This window comes from Telopea speciosissima, chromosome 9 (assembly GCF_018873765.1).
Source record: "Telopea speciosissima isolate NSW1024214 ecotype Mountain lineage chromosome 9, Tspe_v1, whole genome shotgun sequence".
In the NCBI taxonomy this organism is placed as follows: domain Eukaryota; kingdom Viridiplantae; phylum Streptophyta; class Magnoliopsida; order Proteales; family Proteaceae; genus Telopea; species Telopea speciosissima.
In genome coordinates this window covers 3,943,976-3,968,017 of record NC_057924.1, presented here as the reverse complement: position 1 = coordinate 3,968,017, position 24,042 = coordinate 3,943,976, and the positions used below count along the sequence as shown (strand labels likewise).

At 38.3% G+C, this 24,042-nt stretch overlaps 2 protein-coding genes across 2 annotated transcripts; both read left to right on the top strand.

Annotated features, from left to right (window-relative positions):
* Positions 1–1,266: 1,266 nt before the first annotated feature.
* On the top strand, positions 1,267–14,150 carry LOC122641049 (GDSL esterase/lipase At4g26790). Its single transcript, XM_043834370.1, has 5 exons — positions 1,267–1,658; positions 1,775–2,267; positions 3,868–4,058; positions 8,899–8,909; positions 14,126–14,150. Exons 1-4 carry the CDS (start codon positions 1,296–1,298, stop codon positions 8,899–8,901), a joined length of 1,050 nt encoding a protein of 349 aa, XP_043690305.1. The 5' UTR covers positions 1,267–1,295; the 3' UTR covers positions 8,902–8,909; positions 14,126–14,150.
* A 1,522-nt stretch (positions 14,151–15,672) lies between these two features.
* Positions 15,673–16,363, top strand: LOC122641050. The gene has a single exon (XM_043834371.1). It carries the CDS (start codon positions 15,713–15,715, stop codon positions 16,337–16,339), a length of 627 nt encoding a protein of 208 aa, XP_043690306.1. The 5' UTR covers positions 15,673–15,712; the 3' UTR covers positions 16,340–16,363.
* Positions 16,364–24,042: the final 7,679 nt, after the last annotated feature.

Genomic DNA, 24,042 nt, shown 5'->3' with positions numbered 1-24,042 from the left:
AAAATTAGTTAACCGTGTTACTTTCCAGTTTCCTTGCTTGCTGCTTCTTAATTCTTACCTGTAAAGTAAATGAACTTCATTCAATTTTATTTTTACCAGCTTCATTATTCGTTTCCAAAACTAGTTCCAGAGTTATAAGGTCTTCAGAGTCTCATAAATTAGCTGATTATCTCTCTCTCTCTCTCTCACACATTGATTTAAATCACTGTATCCATATTTTATATACATACTAGTATGGATCAGCCATATTCATCGGGCCCAGACACTTGTGTAGAGACCATGTGATCAAGTAGAGATCTCCTGCCATTTTATTTTATTATTATTATGTTTTTTCTTTTATGAAAGAAAAAATCACATATGGACCATATTGGTCAAACCACATCAGCTCGGTATCAATATCAGCTAGACCCGATATCGATATATACTACTGATAAGTTGATACAATACTGAGATTTATTTTCATGCTCTATCCCATGGTTCCAAGTATCGGTATCGTATTAATATATTGGTCAATACATATCAATATTGTCAGAGCCCGAGACTAATATGATATTGATACGGATCGGGTGCATTGACCAAAAAGTAGTTCCTTTTTGAATTACGCTTGATAGCGGCCTAATGCGGCCCAATTCCAACCGAGCCATATCAATATCGTATTGATATCAGCCAAGATGGATAAAAACACTAATATATATAACCATGGTTATAAATATTGGTATCGGGATCCATATCTGTCTTTGTCGATACTTATAAATATCAGTTGTATTGAACATGTATCGAAATTGAGTATGGCAGATGTAGAAATGGATCGGCCGATACACCCGATGATACAGGATCGAACATGTATCGATATTGAATATGGTGGATACCGATATAGATCGGCCTTATCCGAAACTGATATGTATAATCATGCATTGTCCATCTAGATCTTTATCCCCTCCAGTTCCTTGCCCTGCCTAATTCCCCAATCCCCCAACCAATGGAAATGCAATGACCACCCTACTCCTACCCGAACACTCTACCTGGATGGGGTCCACACCCCCTAATTAGAGGTAATGGGAAAGAGATAATTTTCCCTATCCATCTTTTCATTACTTTTTCTTTTTTTTTCAAAAGGATAAACAATATTATATAACAATACAGCAGCAATTAAAATTCCCAACGAACATCTACTCCATCAGGCCCCAGCTTCTCATTCTCCACCTATCTAACCTAATAATTGATCACAAACTTTTCTTATAGAAATAATGAAGGCAGCAACAAGCTTGGTAGTAGCTTCACCTTCACATAAGAAAATGAATTGTCTCTTTCTCTTTATCTTCTTAGTATTAACAGTATCAGCATTACCAATTAGCAGAGCCAAAGTACCTGCAATAATAGTCTTTGGAGACTCATCAGTGGATTCAGGAAACAATAATCACATCCAAACTATCTTGAAGAGCAATCACAATCCATATGGTCGTGATTTTCAAGGTGGCCAACCCACAGGTCGTTTCTCCAATGGTAGAATCCCTCCTGATTTCATCTCTGAAGCTTTTGGTCTCAAACCCTCCATTCCTGCTTACTTAGATCCAGAATTCACTATAAAGGATTTCGCCACCGGAGTTTGTTTCGCTTCCGCCGGAACCGGCTACGATAATTCCACCTCCAATGTCTTGGTATGTATCCATTTTGTCCCCTCATATACTTGTGATCGAGTTCGAGCTCGAGTTTTTGGGTTGGATATTTATTTACATGGTATCAGAGCAATGATGTTTGTTTTTTGTGTTCACAGAATGTGATACCATTATGGAAGGAGATAATGTACTACAAGGTGTACCAGAGAAGATTGAGGAAATATCTTGGGATGGAGAAGGCGAATTTGATATTAAAGGAAGCATTGTATTTGATAAGTATAGGAACTAATGACTTCCTCGAGAATTACTACACAATCCCCGGCGGCCGGTCATCGCAGTTCAACGTTGGTCAGTACGAGGATTTTTTGATAGGAATTGCAGAGAATTTTGTGAGGGAATTGTATAGGCTTGGAGCAAGGAAGATATCACTAAGTGGGTTAGTTCCTATGGGTTGTTTGCCTTTGGAGAGAACTACGAATGTGATGGCTGGGAATGAGTGCATTGAGAAGTACAATGATGTGGCTAAGGAATTTAATATGAAGCTTCAATGGTTGGTGCTCAGGTTAATTATGGAGCTGCCGGAGATCAAGTTGGTCTTCTCTAACCCTTACGACCTAGTTCTTGAGATCATTCAAAACCCTTCGTTTTTTGGTAACTCTCTCTCTCTCTCTCTCTCTCTCTCTCTCTCTCTCTCTCTCTCTCTGTGGCATTAGAAAAAGTAAGTTCACAGATCACAAGGGTTTGGCTCAGTGAGTCACAATCCCTGCGTGACGGCACCAGAGAGTGCGGTAGCTAGGACTGGGCCATGGCATGAATAACGAGAAGGAATGGAAGGAAAGTGAAATTAGATGACACAAATGTATAACAGTGCCTGTGACCAAAAAAAAATATGTATAATGGTACGGGTACCTATACGGATCGCCAATATTGGGTCAGATCCGGCCAGACCGTTTTGTCTCTCAAAATATTACCATTTTACCTTCTCCTATACAATCGGACTCCTCTACTTTCGTTTGCCACTACTGCCGTGTGTGCTCCACACACAAGCAAGGTGGAATATACTGTCTTACCCCTGCCCGAGTGTTTTGCCCGAACGGGGGTAAGGCGGTACTTTTTGCCACGCTTGTGTGTGGGGCACACGGTAGTATCGGGTAGGCGGAAGTAGAGGAATCGATCCTCCCCTATATGGATACCATTATTATGGGATAAAAATCCTCTATAGTACCGTCGGGTGTGCGGTGCACATCACATGGCACACATGGCCTCTGCTGTGCCTCAAGATGTGCACCGCACACCTGGCGGTACTGCAGAGGATCCTGGTCCCATTATTATGGTATAGTATCGGTATCAAGTATTAGCAATATCAATATATTACCAAAAAAAAATAGTAATACCAATACATATCAGCCGATACAATACCCATACCTCGAACTGCGTATGAAACCTAAAATAGAAACTTTTATAATTGGCAAATTTGTGTTACTAGTGCAAAGAGAGAATCTCTTCATCTATGGTGATTTGATATTATGATTGAACTCCTAAAATGGTAAAATTCATCATTAATTTTCATCCCTATTCATACCTTTATATGGTTGAATTAGGGGGTCACATCACAGGGTTGGAGAGATTCTCTCATCACTACAGGTGAGGAAAATCTTCTTCTTTGTAATTATTACCCAACATATGGCACTATGATTGTTGCTCCATTGCAACCTAGTGGTTGTGGTTTCGAGTTGGTAAACATCCTCTCCTTGAATCGGGGGAAACGTTGTGTATTTTATGACAACCCTCTCCAGACCAGGGTTTTTGGATCGATTTGTATCGGTTTGGATCAGACAGTTTTATCCCTAAATTTCAATAAAATTTGGTTTGAAGTACATTTTTACCCATGGTTAGTGCCCTTGGATCGATATCGTATCAGTATCGATCTATCAATACCAATACAAATCGTCCGACCGGATATCGATTCTAGACCATGTAGTGGCAGGAACCTCGTCCCCCAAGTATGCCACATTTATAATGCACTATGATTGGATTCCTGAAACAATGAGTTTCATCATTAACCTAATTGTTTTGGGTTGAAAATTAACCAGTGATGGTTGAGGGGTACCAACATTTTTCATATCCATCATAGGACTGACTATGCAACTTACATTTTTCACTTCTCTCTCTCTCTCTTTTGATTGTGAAAATAAAATTGTTTCTTTTATGAATGAGTGATCAAAATTGGATATATTTTTTTTTTTGACAGGATTTGAGAATGCAGCAGTGGCGTGCTGTGGAACAGGATTGTTTGAAATGGGATACTTATGTGATAGTTACAACCCCTTCACCTGTGTGGATGCCAACAAATACGTTTTCTGGGATTCCTTCCACCCTACTGAGAGAACTAGTCAAATTGTGTCTGATAATTTAATGAAGACTGTCCTTGCCCCCTTCCTAATATAATTAATTATTTGTTACTTAATAGATACATTATATTCTTATATATTAAGATCAAGGACTAGGACTTTGTCATGTCATTCTCTGTAATGTATGATACTACCCAAATAATATATATTTTGTTTATTCCTCAATGTTCCTTTCTACTCTTATTAATTAACCACAGCTCCATGAAAATTGGGGGGGAGGGGGATAATTATCACCTCCAATTCGCGTACACCTCCAATTCCTCCAATTCCTCTAATACAGGGAAGTGGACCCCACTTTAAGCAGTGTTTTTGGACAGGGGGTAGGGTGGTCATTTCCACCCCCATGTGAGGAATTGGATGGGTGGAGGGGAGGAAAAATAAATATTACTTTAATTGGAATTGGGCAATGGATTGGTCTCGATCGATTCGAAACAGGTAGGAGTTCAGCTAGAGCAAAGGAAAATGAAATGGAAAAGAAGATACATCTCTTCATATCTTAAGATGTTTGGTGTTTTTGTGTAAAGAAACTTGTAGATTTGGGGAAAACAATAAGTTTTCTTTATTTTTTTTTTTTTTTTTTTTTTCTTGTGTTTTGGTGATCCAAAGAAGAAAACAACAACTAGAAAGTGAGATTCTCTTGCCTTTTTTTTTTAATGGTTCCATTTTATTTTTATAAATTCGTCCCGAATCGAACCTCCATCAATTCCAATTTGCAGAGACAGTAATCACTTGAAATTGTAAGAGTTGTTATACCAATTCGTGGGCTATTTATTGGGTCACCACCATTGGGCTCACATGACTGAGCGTGTAAAGTGTGCCATCAAAGCGCCACATTGCTCTCGGACCATCCTCGCAAGTGCACCTTAGAATCTCTTCTAAACATAACATGTTATAAATGACCACTATCACATATAAGCCAAACAAACTCCTTCTTCACAGCCGATGTGGGACTAAAGTCCCACACCAATATTTTGAAAAATTCCAACAGAAGATACACTAGCGCTCTCTCTCTCTCTCTCTCTCTCTTCACCTGAAATGACCTCACTGTCCTCCTATGTACGAAATCGTTCCACCGTACTTCATTGGTGTGCTCCTCTAAACTACTTGCTCAAAGAACCCTCTCCTTTATTTAGAAAGGCCCTTCAAGGGTTGTCGATCCAGCTCTGAAGTAATAACAATTACTGGGCCTGGGCCTGGGCCTGGGCTTCCCTTGGTCAGTCCATTAAAACTTCAGCATCATGCATAAGCCCACAACCCATGCTTTGTTCTCTAGATAAGCAGCACCAACAGAGTCACTTGGTTCTGGTCGCCACAGGTTTAACAGCTTGACCAATTCTGATCCAAATTGGTCGTTCCAATCGATCAGGATTCCAATTTTGTTAATTCCATATTTTTATGAAAAAAAAATGACACTTATAAAGTATTTAGTATTGGGAGTGTGTGAAGAACACTTCTATAGATGTATTATTATCAAAAGGAAGAACACCTTCCTTTAATTACCTTTTGTTTTATTATCAAAAGATTTTTAGGATAGGAGCATAAAAGTGTTTTCTAAAATAAGTTGAAAGCAAAATATTAGACATATCATTATGTTATTATCAAAGGTGGCGTCGTTATGATTATTTTTCGAGCACACATGTGAATTGATACTATTACCCTCATTAAAATAACATGTATCATACTAAAAGGTCAAAAAAAAGTAAGGTTACAAGTTATTTGATAACTTGAGGGATGTTAATAAAAAAATCCCTTTAATTAATATTAAATTAGTAAGACATGAGTTTGTTTTAAAATTTTATGTGTGTATATTGTCATATTTTTGGTCCAGTATTTTTCAAATCTAAACATTTAAAACTCATATCGTTTATTTTCCCTTTTTCTTGTTATTATTGAAATGTTAGACCTTTCCATTCGAATTCTGAGTAGTTTCAAACACACTATACTGAATAGAGTTTTTTTTTTTTTTTTTTTTCTTTTGTTACTCCTGTTTTAACTATGGGTCAGACTTGAAGCGAGAGAAATTTTGGACCGAGACCTCTTGATCTACTGGATTTGATCCACCAATTGGATTAAAAAAAAAGAGAATATTTCGGACCTTCTAAAATAGGGAATGGAACTTAATGATTGCATTCACCATTTAGGAGTTCAATCATAACGTCAAATCATAATTGATGAAAAAATCTCACAAAAAACTTTCTCGAAAGTTCTTCATTGATATCTAGCAATGACAAGAAGTGACATGGAAGTTTATCGGTTGCTTCACTAATCATTAGGGAGTCGGAAATTTTTGTTCTAAAGATCTATCTGCTTCTATGAATAGTTAATTTGAGGGGATATCTTATTCCAACAGTAAAGTCAATGGGTAGTTGTAAGTTATAATTTAGACTTGACATTGAAACCTGTCTTCATCATGCATTATTAAGGTTATGGTTTGGTCCAATGTCTCTAAATTGAAGTAAGGGAAAATGTTCCGGGGGGGGGGGGGGGGGGGCCATATTCAGACAGAGTGGGGATAAGGGGCAAAATGATCATCTCGCCCCCCATAATAGGTGGAAATTCCGTTCCTGAGATGCCAACGGGTGCGTTCTAACTCATTGGCTGCCGTGCACGCATGGCTCCAGGGCTCCCAACAAAGAACGCTGTCCCTAGAAGTAAATAGATAAAGGGTTGCGATTCATTGTAAATTCCATGAAACCCTTGAATGTAGGGAATAGATTTTCTTGGTGAGTAACCTGGTAAACAAATGCTACTGACTAAGGAAATCTCCATTTATCAGCTTGGTTGTTAGTTAAACTTATGCACCTAATGGTGCCTTGAATTTTTTCATTTGGCACATGAAGTAATTTATCTTTAAGCTTTGTCCTTTTTGCAAGTGAAGAAAAATTAATTTAGAAAAAAAAATAATTTTGTAATCATGATTATATAATTAATCTAAAATATGATCAAATATATAAATTGTACTTTTCAAATCAAATCCTCAACCTTCTCATATTTTTCTATTGAATGTCTAAGGAATTTGATTGAAAAAAAAAAGTAAAAATTAGTTGCTTTGTTTAATATGCTTTTAAATTAGTTATACCATCATTAGTAGTAATAATTAAAAATTATTTTATTTTTATTTTAATTTGTCTTACCTTCCCTTCACTTCACTTCCAATAAGGTAGAACCTAATTAAATGTTTCCAACTACTTTCTTTGTTTTGCAAGCAGCAAAATTTTAAAAAATTCGAACTTAATAAATAGGTGGGCCGAACTAAGCCTATGTTTGTAAAATTTGGATCCCACCTAACTTATCACTTGATAGTGTTTCTTCTCCTTCCCCCCCCTCCCCCTCTCTCTTCGTCATCGTTGTTGTCGTCGTTGTCACCATCATCTTCTTCTTATTCTTTTCTCTGTTTCTCCCCGATGATGATAAGGGCATGCTTCATACATGTTCATTGCAGAAACCCTATCTTGCATGTCTATAACTGTCATGAGCTAGGTAGGTTAGCAAACAAAATCAATGGACACTTAGATATCAATTAACTATGTATTAAATTTTGAACTAATTTGTCTTTTTCATGTCGTGTAATATAAACTACTGAAAAAAACAAAGGAAAAAACCTCATATATAGTGAGTCATACTTTAAAATTAAAGTAACTCAATTTGACATATAACATGCCTTTGGAATTTCTTACCTATCCGATATTTAAGATGTCAAATCATATTGCTTGCAAAACCAACTAAGGGTCTTCACTTGTTGAAGTGAGATATTAGGATTAAATCTACCTTCATTAGCCCTGTTTCTTTTGTTATAAAATTTTCTTCTACGTTTGTTTATTTGTTTTTGGTCTTTTATGTGAAAACAAACAGAGTCTTAGTTAAGAAATAATTATTTTAAGAAATTTAATAATAGCTTTGTGCATTATCATCCATCATCTATCTAACTCTATTTTTTAATATTTTTGTGTCCATTGGGTAAGAGCAGGTTTTGGGTTATAAAAGGTAAGTTGGCTTAGATAAAGGCAAAAGTTCCCATGAGAATATGGGTAAGGTAAGGCAGGTAAACATACTAACATCAAACACTTCAAATTATAAACTATACTTATTTCTTGACACTTCATATAAGCCAATGGAAATGCAAGAAATAGTATTTTTATCACGCCCAAGTTGTATCTTTTGTTATGTGTGAGGAATATAGATATGAATTAATGATATTTCAACCAGTAACTTTATATTTTAAATCCAAAAGTTTCAACTAGGATTTCAAAATTTGGCCAGTCTAAATATATCTTTGTTATTTTCATTTTGTTCCTGTTTGTTTCTTTGTAAAATTTTTATCTAAATAAACAAAACAAAATCTAATATTACAAGATTTTTTTTTTCTATTACATGGAAACAAACGGAGTCTTAGTTCTAATTAAAGAGAACTTAAGAGAAAACGAATTAATATCTATTGTTTAAAAGTAATAAAATAAAGTCAAAGTTATGTGCACAATTGTCACTTCAGCTGTTATATAAGTATTGATAAAAGGCAATATGGGATTGAATTTCTATATCTTCATCGAATTGATGCAAGGTGTATGTATATACAAGAGAACAAAATCTCCTAAAGTAAGGCAATTAAAATTTACCTAAAATACAACGAGATAAGCTATACAAGGGAAGGAGATAAGTTATACAAAGGAAGGAAATGATCTCTTGAGATTGCTGGAGATCTATTGAGCTGGTCACGTGTTGTGCAAGGCCAGTGCAAGGCCAGCTCATGCAAGCTGGACGTTGAGACTCCCCCTCAAGTTGGAGCATGGAGGTCCGAAATGCCCAACTTGGACCGTAGAAACCGGAACTGCTCTCAGCTAAGGGATTTCGTGAATAAATCGGCCAACTGTGTGTGAATACAAATTTTGGCCGTTTGAAGAAATCCTTGTTGGATCTTGTCGCAGACCACATGACAGTCAATCTCAATGTGTTTCGTACGCTCATGGAAAACTGGATTGGCTGCAATGTGTAAGGCTGCTTTATTGTCACAATAGAGAGGAATGGGACCTGAATGTGAAACATCAAGATCCTGCATAAGGTAAGAAAGCCAAGTAAGTTCACAAGTTGCAACGGCCATAGCACGGTACTCCACCTTGGGGGAGGAACGTGAAACAGTAGTTTGCTTCTTCGTCTTCCAAGAGATAGGGGCAGAGCCGTTGAAGATGCAATAACCGGTAGTCGATCGACGGGTCATGGGGCAGCTGGCCCAATCAGAGTCGTAGTAGGCCTTCAGAGAAATGTCCGTTTGCTTAGGAAAAAGTATGCATTGACCTGGAGTGCCCTTTAAATAACGCAATAAACGAATGGCAGCATCATACTGTGGTTGGCGAGGTTGGTGCATTAATTGGCTCAAGATGTTGATAGTATGGACAATATCGGGCCGTGTAACAGTGAGATAGATCAAGTGACCAACCAACCGCCGATAAAAGGTATGGTCGGGGAGGGGGTCGCCCATGCTATCAAATAATTTTAAATGCTGCTCCATAAGAAAATCGGCGGGTCTGGACCCTGTCAAGCCACAATCGGTAAGTATATCTAGCGTATACTTACGTTGAGAGATGTAAATACCGCTTTTTGAGTGGGCCATTTCAAGCCCTAAAAAATATTTAGGAGTGTCCAAGTCCTTTCTATGAAAAGTTCGGCAAATGAGATCCTTAGCATGTTGGATGGATTGAACATTGGAGTCGATAATGACAATGTCATCCACATAGACAAGAACAAAAACCGATTTGCCATGTTGGTATTGAAAATATAACGAGTGGTCCGCTTTAGATTGTGTGAAACCGAAATTGACCAAGACCGTGGAAAATTTGGAGAACCAATTTCTCGAGGCTTGCTTCAGACCATATAAGGACTTCTGGAAGCGGAAAACGATGTATTCCCCCTTACGATGATAACCAGGAGGTGGGGTCATATACACTTCTTCATCAAGGTCCCCATACAAGAATGCATTATTGACATCAAGTTGATGTAAGGGCCAACTCCGTGCAGCAGCAAGAGCAAGTAAAGCACGAACAATAACTAATTTTGCAACCGTAGCAAATATATCATGATAGTCAATGCCTTCAATTTGGGTGTACCCCTTGGCAACGAGGCGGGCTTTATAACGATCAATGGAGCCGTTTGGGTGCCTTTTGAGTTTGTATACCCATTTAGACCCAATTGCCCGTTTGCCTGGGGGCAAGGGCACAAGAGACCATGTACCATTGGTTTCGAGAGCGACAATTTCAGCATGCATAGCATTACGCCAATCTGGTGATTTCATAGCTTCAGCAAAAGTAGTAGGTTCACGTATGACCTCTAAAGAGCTGAAAAAGAGAGGTGAGTAGGAGAAAACCGTGTATAGGAGAAAAATTGGGATAAGGGATGGGATGTACCTGAACCAACATTTAACGAAGATTGAACAAGGGCATTAGAAACATAGTAATCCTTTAAATAACTGGGGGGCGCGAGGGCGAGTGGGTAGGAGGGATGGTGGGGACGGTGGTGTAGGGGTGGTGAGAGTTTCAATTAGGCTGGTAGGGTCCTCAAGAGTAGAGGGTATGGGAGGGGTGAGAGGGGAGGGGGATTCAGGTATAGGTGGTTCAAGGGTTGTAAAGGGTGTGGGGATGTTCAAGTCATGGTCCGGTTGTGGTAGAGGGAGAACAGGGCAATGGGAAGTGGATGGGGTGGGTTGGTTAGCATATAGGAATATATGTTCATGAAATAGCACATCACGGGAAACATAAATGGTTTTGTTGGAGAGATAAAAAATACGATAACTTTTTTTACCAGAGGGGTACCCAACAAATATACCTGGGGATGCACGTTGATCAAATTTATGCTTACGCGTGGGATTGCGGCCAAAACAGAGGCAACCGAATTCCCGTAGATGAAACATCATGGGTTTTTTTGTCAAAGAGTATCTCATAGGGAGTTTTGTTTTGAAGAACGAGTGTGGGTAACCTGTTTATGAGATAGGCGGCAGTAAGGATGCAATCGCCCCAACAAAACAATGGCAAATGAGCTTGGAAACGTAATGCATGGGCATTATTGAGCAAGTGACGGTGTTTACGCTCCACAACACCATTTTGTTGTGGAGTGTGAACACAAATTGATTGGTGTATAATTCCAAGAGAATGAAAATATTCAAAATTGGGTGTATTGAAAAATTCTTGTGCATTATCTGAGCGGATCTGGCGGATGTGGGTATTAAATTGTGTTTTTACCATAGCAAGAAAATAATGAAGCAGAGTAGGCACTTCAGATTTGTGATGCATTAAATAAACCCAAGTACTTCTAGAAAAATCATCCACCACAATTAAAAAATCGCGGGCACCAGAAAGAGAGGAGAGATGATAGGGCCCCCAAACATCGAAGTGGATTAATTCAAAACAAAATGTACTAGAAATGTTGCTAAGGGGAAAGGAGAGGCGCAAGTGCTTTGCCAAGGGACAGACCGTGCATGTGCATTTGGTGGAAAAAGAAATATTACTGTCTAAATTCTTTAATTTTGGTGACAATAAAAAGGAAGGGTAGCCAAGGCGCCAATGCCAAAGATCAAAGTGGGAGCCTGGGGGGTGGTGACTGCAAAAGAGTATGGGGACTCCAGAAGGTAAAGTCCACCATGTTTCTTACCCGTTGCAAAAATCTTCATCGTGTGTGGGCCCTAAAATACACAAGTGTCACGAGAGAAAAAAAACAGAACAGTTAGAATTATTGGTGAGTTGGCTTAAAGATAAAAGATTAAATGTGAAAGTGGGAACATGAAACACATTGGTAAGGGTGAGGTTAGAAAAAAGGGAAATGCTACTGACATGAGCGACTTGAGCAGTAGCACCATTAGGTAGGCCAATGGTGATGGGAGAAGGGGCCTTTGTGTAAGAAGAAAAGAGGTCAAGGGTAGAAAGCATATGGTGGGTAGCACCACTATTGATTATCCATTGATTGTGAGAGAGAGTAGAAAGACAAAGTGGAGTACCTGCGAAATTTGTAAGCCATGGTATTACCAGATGGGAATAGTGCTAGCAGTTGTTGAATTTGTTCAGACATGAAACCGGTAGACGAGCTATTGGAAGGTGCAACTGGACCATCTAAAGGAGAGAGGGAAGCATTAGCGTGAGGGGATGGGGACTGGTGAGTAGAAGAACCACATCCACCCTTACCCGATCCACCATGACCACCTTTGAAACTTGGGGGATAACCATGCATCTTAAAGCATTGTGAGTCAGAATGACCATCGATGTTCCAGTGGGAGCAATGATATTTAGGGCGAGTGCTGGATTTTGATGAGCCCGGTGTGCTGGTGCTAAACATGGCTGCATTTTCTGGTTGAGAATGGCGTGACGCGGTCAATGAACGTTGGCGCTCCTCTTGAAGAAGGAGAGAATACGCCTTGTTCACCGAGGGTAAGGGATCCATCAATAAAAGTTGGCTACGAACAACGCTATAAGAGTCGTTGAGTCCTTGAAGGAAATCCATAAGAGCATCCTCATCCAAGAGTATAGTGAGAGGTGCAAGAGCAGAACAGGTGCAAGTTGGCAAAGCGCAATAGGAAGAGAGCTCATCATGCAAGGCTTTGAGGGTAGTGTAGTAGGTAGAGTCCGAGTTGGTGTCTTGGGTGAGGGTAGCAATGGCCCTGCGGATTTCGAAAATGTGGGGAGCATTCTTTTGAGAGAACTGATCAACCAAATCCTTCCAAATCTCAAAGGCATTAGTACACCATAACAGACTGTTTGCAATGGTGGGAATGGTGGAATGTATGATCCAAGAGGTGACCATACTATTGCACCGAAGCCAGGCAAAAGAATCAGGTTCAGTGGTCGGTTTAGTGATGGTTTCATTGATGAAACCAATTTTGTTCTTAGCTTGGAGGGCCATGGTAATGACACGGCTCCATGTAGGATAATTATCCCCGTTAAGAAGTTGAGTAACAAGGAGACTGTCGGGGTGGTCGGATGAGTGGAGAAAATAAGGAGATGAAGAGTCAGAGGTGGGATTGGGATTTGGAGTTTCGCCAGTCATGGTGGGGAAAACGATTCTCACAGGTCAATATTTCTCTGATACCATGATAAAAGGCAATTTGGGATTGAATTTCTATATCTTCATTGAATCGATGCAAGGTGTATTCATATACAAGAGGACAAAATCTCTTAAAGTAAGGCAATTAAAATCTACCTAAAATACAACGAGATAAGCTATACAAGGGAAGGAGATAAGTTATACAAGGGAAGGAAATGATCCCTTGAGATTGCTGGAGATCTGTTGAGCTGGTCATGTGTTGTGCAAGGCCAGCTCATGCAAGCTGGACGTTGAGAAGTATAAAGTACAACATATAATACCATTTGGGAAAATGTTCTCTGCACTAGACACATGGGAGTGGGCAAAATGACCGGCCGCCCTCTTGAATGACTGAAATAGCTGTCCCGTCCCACCCCATGTGTCTGGGCTCAAACTGCACCCCCATGCGATCCCAAGCAAAAAACATCGCCCCATACCAACTTTTACCCCTATTAGACAAATGGTAGATATGCCATATATAATCGAGCATGAAACCTAGATCCATGACATAAAAACCTTACTTGTATTTACTAGGATACCCACTCTTTTTGAGTGTATTGATAAAAAGAGAAAGGATTCTCTGAACGGAAAATTTTCCAACAAATCAGTCAGTAGGAATATTTCTATTGCCCGTAATTGTGTGGGTCGAAATGAAATAATCCCCTTCCCTATGGATTCACAAATGCACCTTTAGGTTTTAATATTTTTCAAAACATCTCTTTTAATTGGAGTGGGAATCCAAAATTCATGTTGCTTAGTAGCTCAGAGAAGCATAAATAGCACACTTTATTTTATTTTCTCATAATAAAAAAATAATAATAATAAAGAGCACACCAATGACAAAAGATAAAATCCTAGTTAGCAAAAATGTGTTTTAAACAATATTTTGCCATTTTTTACTGTTTTAAACACGTGTTCTCGTTTGTTTCTAAACATAAGGTAAAAAATGGCAACCGGCCCCCTTTTTCATTTCAATCGTGTTTACGTTTCTTTTCTTTTTTATGCAAAATTGCTTGTTGTCTGCAGCGACTCGCTTAACTGACCATCTCTCTCTCTCTCTCTCTCTAATTTCGATCAACTTGACTCTTTCATTGATGTAAAGATGACTCGAAAGACTACATTTCTTCTAATATCACTTTCATCTCAAGATCAATGCACGAACCCCGAAATTGAGCTACAAACTGATGCATCTAATGAAAAGGGTGTATTAAGCGATGACTCCCAACTTCAACTAAACATGCATCACTTCATGAGTGTGTTGTTTGTGTTGACAATAATGAACAACACCATAGTCAAACTACATTGCTCAACAAGATTTTGGACATTATGGTGTATGAATTGGAAATTGATATTGAATGATATATTTTGGATAATATTCGATGACATGTCTTGGAACTTAATTTTGGATTTTTTTTTTTGGTAAAGAATTTAATTTTGGATGTTAGAACTCTTTTAAACATTAAAAACAAGTATTCAACAAAAAATTCCTCAATTTATATGAGAATAGTGCTGTTTTTTGGATTCCAAATTTTTTTGAATATACATGTTTAAAATTCGTATTGTCTTTTTTCCATTTTTTACCGTTCTCTGTTTTTATAATCTTTTTATTTGACCGTCCATTTCTTCTTCTTTTTTTAATCGTTCCCGTTTTTGCTACAAATAAAACCATTTTATAGATAAGGGGCAGAAAAGTCATTTCATATAACGTAAAGACAGAATGAAAGTGCTAGTGTACCCTACACAGCCCTTCTGACTTGTTGTACAATCCACCATCCACCATGTATGGGAAGTTGGAACCACCAATGTACTATTTGATACTTCAAATGCGTTTGTTGAGCACTGAAGCGCACTCCGTATTTCAACCAAAAAAACAAAAGCGCACTCCGTATATTATATCCTTCGTTAGCATCTGACACGTCAGAAAAAAAAAAGTATCTAACAACAAAATTTTCTACTTCTACTATTCCTCGTTTGTTTCTCGTCGTTAGGTTGGTCCCCTGCCCTACCCTGCCCTGCCCTGCCCTGCCCTAGAAGCTTTACACTGACGTGTTTCGCTCCCACTTGCCAGTACATGTTACCCTTCTAACTTTATCAAGACGTACATGTACAATGGTACATCCTAGTACTAGAAAGTCAACTCGATGTTCTATCATTTAAACGGTTGAGATGATCTAACCTTTCAAAACTGTGTAATCAACGTAGGAGAGAAACCTCGGGATTCTCGCCTATTTTTTAAGGGATTCCTCCGTTTTTTTAAAAAAAAGAACGGAAGTGGACCCACCACCAACAATGTGGCCCCATTATTTCTTATGTTCACGGTCTTCGCTGAGAAAGATTGAACCGTTCCTATTTTGTTACCTTGGTCCAGCCGTCTAGGTAGAATAGTCTATAGATTTGGTGACCCCACACACGGCTGAGATTTTACGTTCTTTAAAGTGGGACCCTTACAAATGAACAAATCTAAGCCGTACATAAAATATCATTAATTTGTTTATTTATTTGGTAAAACTTGAAAAAATCAAAGAGAGAGATGAAATAAAAAGGCTTCAACTACCCTTCAAGGGTTTACTTCAAACCTGAGAAAAAAGAGAAGAACAGAGAGGAGAGAGATTGAGAGAATCAGCAGTGATGAAGAAGCTCTACAGGAAAGGAAAAATTCATCCATCGCCTCCCATCGTTTCTGATCATCTGGCGTTTTTACCTGCAACTCTTTTGACGCTTACGGTGGCGCTTTCTCCTGAAGAAAGAGAGGTGTTGGCTTATCTCATCTCTTGTACCGGAAACTCGTCGGACGGTAGAAAGAACGGTCAGAACCAGAAGGTTTTTGTTGCTAGTGGTAGCGGTGGTGACCATCCTGCTTCGTTTAACTGCAACTGTTTCAGGTGTTATATGAGTTTCTGGGTTCGATGGGATTCTTCACCTAACCGTCAACTCATTCACGAGATCCTTGATGGCTTCGAAGATCGGTTGCTGCAACAGAGAGTTAACCCTAAGAACAAAAGAGAGAGAAAGAAAAGAGGTGGTCACGGTTGTAACAACGATGTGAAGCATTTTGGGGAAAGTTCGGTTGCCCGGCATGAGATGGTTGAGTTGGAAGCGGTGGAGGGTGAGACTGGCGGTGGTGGTGGTGGTGGTGAGGGTGAGACTTGTGGTGGTGGTGGTGGTTGCGGAGGAGAGGAAGAGGTGGAGAAAGGATCAGTAAGGCGGTTCGTGAGTTTTATTGGGGAGAGGATTTGGGGCGTTTGGAGTCCATGAAAGAAAGAAGAGATGAATTAGATAATAGAAACAAGGTTGGTGGAGCTCTTCTGTGTTCCGTAAAATTGAGGATGTTCTTTTCTTCTTTAAATTTCTCCCAATCTTCAATCTTTCCCCTTTTGTATAGTAATTACCCTTTTTGATCATGTAAAAAAAAAAAAGGGTAATTTTGAATTAATATTAGCTTTTCGTCCAGCTTCCAGAAGGAAGTTATTATCCATGCCTTAATTCATATTTCGAATTGAAACTTGGAATGAAGATGGTCTGGTTCTTGATGCCCTTTGCAATACAATCAATAATCAACCCATCTCGGATGGATTGTTCTTCACTTCTGTTCTAATTTGTTTCTTTCTCCCTTTTTTTTGCTTCTTATTTTCTTTCCATCATATAAAAAGATGGATTTTTTTCTGTTAAAACTCTGTTTTCAGATGAAGCAAAACCTGCAACTAAATTTTTTTTTTCTTCTCCTTCTCCTTCCCCCTCAAGTCCTCAACTTCAACTTTATAAAACTTTGTTAATGGTTAGAGTCGGGAGTTAAAATCCATTTCTCCACGATCTGTGCAACATACGCACAGTTTGATCTTTAAGCTTTTGAAGTTGCCGTTGGAATTTGAAAAAGATGGGTTTGGTTATAGTGCAGTTGTTGGGGATGTTTGGAAAAGTCTGGAGGAGTGGACAGCTTTAGGCTCCATTTCCTATAAACTCCTATTTTGGAGTTCACAGTACAGGCTATGCAGTGGCAGAATCGTCGTGATTTATGATTTGAATTGAGGGCATTTTGTTCGACAAAGTGAAAAAATTAATCCTTTCTGCCTTTCTGGTCCTTGTCGCCATTAACGAGGTAGGCGAAAGAGAGAGTAAGCTCGATTAAAGCGCCACGGATGAGGGAAGTAAAGTCCCACTAAATGTGCTTCCGAGTTCAGACTTTTAAGAGAGCCAGGGACACCAAGGTCTTTTCGTTTTTCGTTTGCTGTTTGGAACTTGGAAGGGAATATACCATTAGGGTTCACTGAGTTTGCGTTTGGATGCCAAGAAAAGAAAAGAAAAGAAAAAAAAGAACAGATAAAAATGATTCAATGTCTAATGATTGTTTTATGTGTCTTATCTCTCTCTCAAATTCTTTTTCTTTTCTTTTCTTGACATCCAAATAGGGCATCAAACCCTTTCAATTAAGAAGGGTATTTTTGACTTTGTATGATAAAAGAGAAAATTTAATGATGAGACAGGAGTAATAAAATTTCTTAACTCCAACCCATCGATGAGTTAAAAGCTTAGGCTACATTAGAAATTTAGAATGCATTCTGTTTCAGAGATGCTAAAAATTAAATGCATACCAAATGCAGTCATAGTCTTAATCTGTTTTCTATTTATAGGAATTCCGGATATGGATATATTCATTATTAGTTCCAATGAACCAACATTAAATTCTGGAACATCACTTTATGGAAATTTTACCTTATTTTGGACTTTTTATTGCTTATTTTGTCAAATTACTGATACATAAATGATTACTAGATACCCAAGGAGAAGCACATGTCTCGTTAGAAATAGGAGCATATGGGCTGATAAGAGAATGGAAGGAAAATCAATTTAAAAATAAATTGTTTTTATAATTATGATTGTATAATTACTTTTAAATTGCCAAATCAAATTCATGCCAACCAAAATCATATGAGGGTAGAAATGTAAAATGATCTTTAAGGGTTGAGGATAGAGTAGCATGATATTGTCTACAATGTGCTTTAGTTTCATTTGTTTGACGGATAAAAAGGGATGTGAAACTTGTGAGGATGAGTCTCATCTGTTGTGGGTTGGGATGATACGGAAAGAAAATAATAGAATATGCATTTTGTAGTGGAGTGAGATTTAGTGGGAGAGAGAAAAAAAAGACATGGGATGAGATTCCATGAGAAAGAAAAGAAATAAGAAGAGGAGAGAAAGGCTCAAAAGTAACTTTTTCATTTGGCAAGACTTTGAAAGTATATGGGGTGGGAAAAAGACGGGTGTCACCTCACCAAACAAGAATAAATACATTTAATGAGCTTGTCTGGAAGTTTTCTCACCACATGTAAGTAAATTGTTACATTTGTGGTAATTTGTGGGAAACAAGTACAAGTTTCTCACCGCTTTTTTCTTTTTCCTCTTTTCTCTGTCAAACAAACATGGCTTAAGTTAAAATTATAGGACTGAGCTTTTCACTAACAGTGAAGAGGGAAATTCAACCACCTTATTTTCACTATTGAATTGGATAAGAGTATTTGGGACCAAATACAATGGGGGTGGGAATTTAGTAATAGAGCTCGATGTTGAGAAGTCCAATCATGAGATCGCATCAACTTATAATATTCACAACTTGTTGAACAATCTTTCTCCAAAATTATAGTTCACTCAAAAAACAATTATTTTTGAAGAGAATATAGAACCTCAAAAGGAAATTGATCAAAGGGTTAGTTTGGTTGGTGAAGTTCTTTTTTTCAAAGGAATGAAAGTGAGACTTGCCCCCTTTACGAAAAAATAGAAAGTGAGAGTTGCCCAACTGCATCGAATTTGTTTACTTGAGTGAAGTGAAGTGACTGATGAGAGGCACAAAATTTCTTTTATACAAGATATGATTTGTCTTTCATCAAACTTTTTAATTCTATCACTTTTTTTTTTTTTTAGTAAATTATTAATGGGAGAAGGTTGGGTATGCTAGCACCTTATGTGTCTATTTCTCTCTTCTCCCTTGAAGGGTAAGAGAGTCATTTCAAAGGGGGCAAATAGAAATACACAAAGGGTGCTAGCATACCCATCTCTCTCCCATTATTAATTCATAACTTTGGTTACAATAAGATTTATACTTAAATAAATGGTATCTATTTGTGGGTTTACCATATATTTAAGTGAAAATTTTATTATAACCAAAGTGGTGAGTGGCGAATTAAGAAATTGTGATCCTTTTTTTTTTTTTTTTTGCCCTCTTAAAATAGCATATTTTTTTTTCCTAATAAAAATAAATCCTATCATTTTACATAAATATTGTAGTAAATAACTTTCAATCTTTTAAAAATCATTTTTTACCTCTACATCAGGGAATAAGACAATAGACAATTAAACAGAATGATACGATTTCTTAATTTGCCACTTTGGCAACAACAAGTTGTACCTTTATATTTAGGGGAAATTATATCTCCCTCCCTTGCATTTTGCCCTAATTACACCTTTCACCCCTTGATTTTGCCCAATTACATACGATTCTCATGTAGTTTCTGATGCAACCTTGGACCTGGACCATGAAGAAGCCGCCACCTAACACCCTAAGGTTCTTTGAAGATCGGTTCGGGCCAAGGAGAGGTATGTCAGGCAAGGCCAGCCCCTGCAGGGATAGTCCATCCATTCTTTATCTTCCCAATAATTTTAAGGAAAGAAGTTGCACCTAAAAGAGGGAAGATTTGGACTGATTTGGGATTATCTCAGTTTCTAAATAAATAATGCCTAAATAAATAAATGATCAATCAACTAACTAGTATATTGGGTTGAATGAAGATTTGATTGAAGATTGGATTGAAGAGTAGATTTCTGATTGAAAGTATATTGGGTTGATTGAAGATTTGACTGAAGATTGGATTCTGATTGAAGTATTTTTGGTTGATTGAAGATTAGAGATTGGAATCTTTTCTTTCTTATCTTTTCTTCCTTATTAATACTCAACTCTAAGTCTATATATGTAATCCTCCATGATTGAATGAAGGCAGATTATGAAGTTTAATGAAAATTGCTCAGTTGAGTATTTGGAACTCTCAATTGGAGTTTTCGTTGCACTTTTGATTTTCCTGTTCGATTGATCAACTCATGGTCACGTAGGGAACGTGATTTCGATTCTCGTGATCCGTAGCTTCCAATGAGGTTGCATTATTTGGTTATCAGAGCCTAGGATTGCGAGAGCGGAAGACTATAATGGCACCTCGATGAGCTACTCGTACAGTCCCCGTTGAGGATATCAATACAAGGGAAGAAAACTTGCGCCTGCAGCAAGAAATTGTTGTCTGCTATGTGAGAATAAAGCTTTGAGAAATGAATCGAGACGTCCGAATCCGAATGAGGAGACGACCGATCCTAACTCACCTTCATCCGATGACGCACAACCTGTCCCGGAGAGGAGGCCTCACTGGAACGGGAACCAACACGGTGGAGAGCGATTAGTTGTAATGACGCCCAGGCATAGAGGTGGTCGTACAATTCCCATGGAGGACATCAACACAAGTGAAATTCATACAACCACGGATGATGTTGCAGACGAACGAATCATTGTTCAAGTCGATTTCAGTAAACCCCCAATAAACCCCCAATTTCGATGAGTACCAGGATGAGTACATCGATGAACACGGTGGTTTCGAAAGTCTTGAACTAGATTACGTTTCGAAAGCACAACATTTCTACCCGCATCACAGTGAGATCACAACCCATGATCTTCTCTCGTTTCAATGGTTCAACATTGCCAGTACGTATGATGATCCGTATTTGGCATTTATCAATTTCACATCTCTATCTCAATTTGTTCGAAATATGAGCGTTACCAAAAATCCATATTTGAACATGTCATTCATTCGAGCCGTGAGTACCTCATTTGATATTATTATCAAATCTAAAGTTGATATGCAAATTTTGTTTAATTCAATTGGAGACTACAACAATGAATTTGCTTGGTTCCAATTTGATCTCGGTGGACGACGAATACCATTTATCGAGGCAAGAGTTTGTCCTCGAACTCTTTTCAACCTAGAGGGAATGATGCAGCTCTGGACCTGGACCATAAAGAAGCAGCCAACTCACACTCTAAGGTTCTTCGAAGATCGGTTCGGGTCAAGGAGAGGCATGCCAGGCAAGGCCAGCCCCTGCAGGGATAGTCCATCCATTTTTTATCTTCCCAATAATTTTAAGGAAAAGTTGCACCTAAAAGATGGAAGATTTGGACTGATTTGGGATTATCTCAGTTTCTAAATAAATAATGCCTAAATAAATAAAAGATCAATCAGCTAGCTAGTATATTGGGTTGAATGAAGATTTGATTGAAGATTGGATTAAAGAGTGGATTTCTGATTGAAAGTATATTGGGTTGATTGAAGATTTGATTGAAGATTGGATTCTGATTGAAGTATTTTTGGTTGATTGAAGATTAGAGATTGGAATCTTTTCTTCTTTATTAATACTCAGCTCTAAGTCTATATATGTAATCCTCCATGATTGAATGAAGCCAGGTTATGAAGTTTAATGAAAATTGCTCAGTTGAGTATTTGGAACTCTCAATTGGAGTTTTCATTGCACTTTTGATTTTCTTGTTCGATTGATCAACTCATGGTCACATAGGGAATGTGATTTCGATTCTCCCAATCCGTAGCTTCCAATGAGGTTGCATTATTTGGTTATCAGAGCCTAGGATTGCGAGAGCAGAATACTATAATGGCACCCCGACGAGCTACTCGTACAGTCCCTGTTGAGGATATCAATGTAAGGGAAGAAAACTTGCGCCTGCAGCAAGAAATTACTGTCTGCGATGTGAGAATAAAGCTTTGAGAAATGAATCGAGACGTTCGAATCCGAATGAGGAGACTACCGATCCTGACTCACCTTCATCCGATGATGCACAACCTATCCCGGAGAGGAGGCCTCACCGAAACGGGAACCAACATGGTGGAGAGCGATTAGTTGTGATGACTCCCAGGCATAGAGGTGGTCATACAATTCCCGTGGAGGACATCAACACAAGTGAAATTCATATGACAACGGATGATGTTGCAGACGAACGAATCATTGTTCAGGTTGATTTCAGTAAATCCCCAATTTTCGATGAGTATCAGGATGAGTACATCGATGAACACGGTGGTTTCGAAAGTCTTGAACTAGATTACGTTTCGAAAGCACAACATTTCTGCCTGCATCACTGTGAGATCACAACCCATGATCTTCTCTCGTTTCAATGGTTTAACATTGCCATTACGTATGATGATCCGTATTTGGCATTTATCAATTTCACATCTCTATTTCAATTTGTTCGAAATATGAACGTTACCAAAAATCCATATTTGAACATGTCATTCATTCGAGCCGTGAGCACCTCATTTGATATCATTGTCAAATCTAAAGTTGATATGCAAATTTTGTTTAATTCAATTGGAGACTACAACAATGAATTTGCTTGGTTCCAATTTGATCCCGGTGGACAACGAATACCATTTATCGGGGCAAGAGTTCGTCCTCAAACTCTTTTCAACCTAGAGGGAATGATGCAGCTCTGGACCTGGACCATAAAGAAGCCACCAACTCACATTCTAAGGTTCTTCGAAGATCGGTTCGGGTCAAAGAGAGGCATGCCAGGCAAGGCCAGCCCCTGTAGGGATAGTCCATCCATTCTTTATCTTCCCAATAATTTTAAGGAAAAGTTGTACCTAAAAGAGGGAAGATTTGGATTGATTTGGGATTATCTCAGTTTCTAAATAAATAATGCCTATATAAATAAAGGATCAATCAGCTAGCTAGTATATTGGGCTGAATGAAAATTTGATTGAAGATTGGATTGAAGAGTGGATTTCTGATTGAGAGTATATTGGGTTGATTGAAGAATTGATTAAAGATTGGATTCTGATTGAAGTATTTTTGGCTGATTGAAGATTAGAGATTGGAAACTTTTCTTTTTTTTTCTTTTCTTCCTTATTCATACTCAGCTCTAAGTCTATATATGTAATCCTCCATGATTGAATGAAGGCAGATTATGAAGTTTAATGAAAATTGCCCAGTTGAGTATTTGGAACTCTCAATTGGAGTTTCCGTTGCAATTTTGATTTTCTGGTTCGATTGATCAACTCCTGGTCACGTAGGGAACGTGATTTCAATTCTCCCAATCCGTAGCTTCCAATGAGGCTGCATTGTAATTTTAATTCTGATGTTTTAGTAAAGGGTAAAATAGTCTTTTCAATACAATAACTAACAGCAGACTAACACTGTTAACCAGATGGGGCCTGGATGTAATCAGGGAAAATCCAAGGGAGAAAGGTGTAATTAGGCCATAGTACAAGGGAGGGGGATGTAATTTTCCCTTATATTTAATTTCTTGGAATAAGGTCTTGCTTTAATGGCTTAGGTGCCACGGTAAGGTTGCTCCATTATGACCAAGTGGTCACGAGTTTTGGAAACAGCCTCTCTAAAAAAGCAAGGGTAAGGTTGCATACATTATGACCCTCTCTTGATCCCGCAGTGGCGGGAGCCTCGTGCATTAGGTACACCCTTTAAAGTCTTGCTTTAATGGCTTTGGGCTTTGTGGTTAACAACTTGGTGATCGGGCAATAAATTGACTCCCTGACAAAAGAATCAAAGTAATGAAGTACCAAGGATGCAAAAGGGGCTCAGGGCTCAAGTCTATGGGAAAATTCGAGTTTCAAAATGTGTTCTAGACCCAAAATCTATTCTGAAAATACGTACCAAACACAACCTTAAAGTGAATATTTTACTTTTTTCCCTCCCGAGGCTACCATTTCAATTCAGTAACTTTAGGGATGTCTCAAATGGTTAGTTCGGTTCAGATCAAAACCAAACCAATAAGGCGATGTTTTTTTTTTTTAAATATGTATCGTTTTTTTTTTTTTTTCTCTCGATCCAAATGGTCGGTCTTATTAGCCAGTCGAAATGGCGGTTTTTATTGATTTTAAAAATCAAAACTAATATCAAAC

What these genes read in the sequence shown, in the direction of transcription:
- LOC122641050 (XM_043834371.1), top strand. Translation starts at nt 15,713, where the DNA reads ATGAAGAAGCTCTACAGGAAAGGAAAAATTCATCCATCGCCTCCCATC.
- LOC122641049 (XM_043834370.1), top strand. Translation starts at nt 1,296, where the DNA reads ATGAATTGTCTCTTTCTCTTTATCTTCTTAGTATTAACAGTATCAGCA. An exon ending in ATTCCACCTCCAATGTCTTG is followed by an intron (nt 1,659 to 1,774) that starts GTATGTATCCAT and finishes TTGTGTTCACAG; the next exon opens with AATGTGATACCATTATGGAA. An exon ending in TCAAAACCCTTCGTTTTTTG is followed by an intron (nt 2,268 to 3,867) that starts GTAACTCTCTCT and finishes TTTTTTTGACAG; the next exon opens with GATTTGAGAATGCAGCAGTG.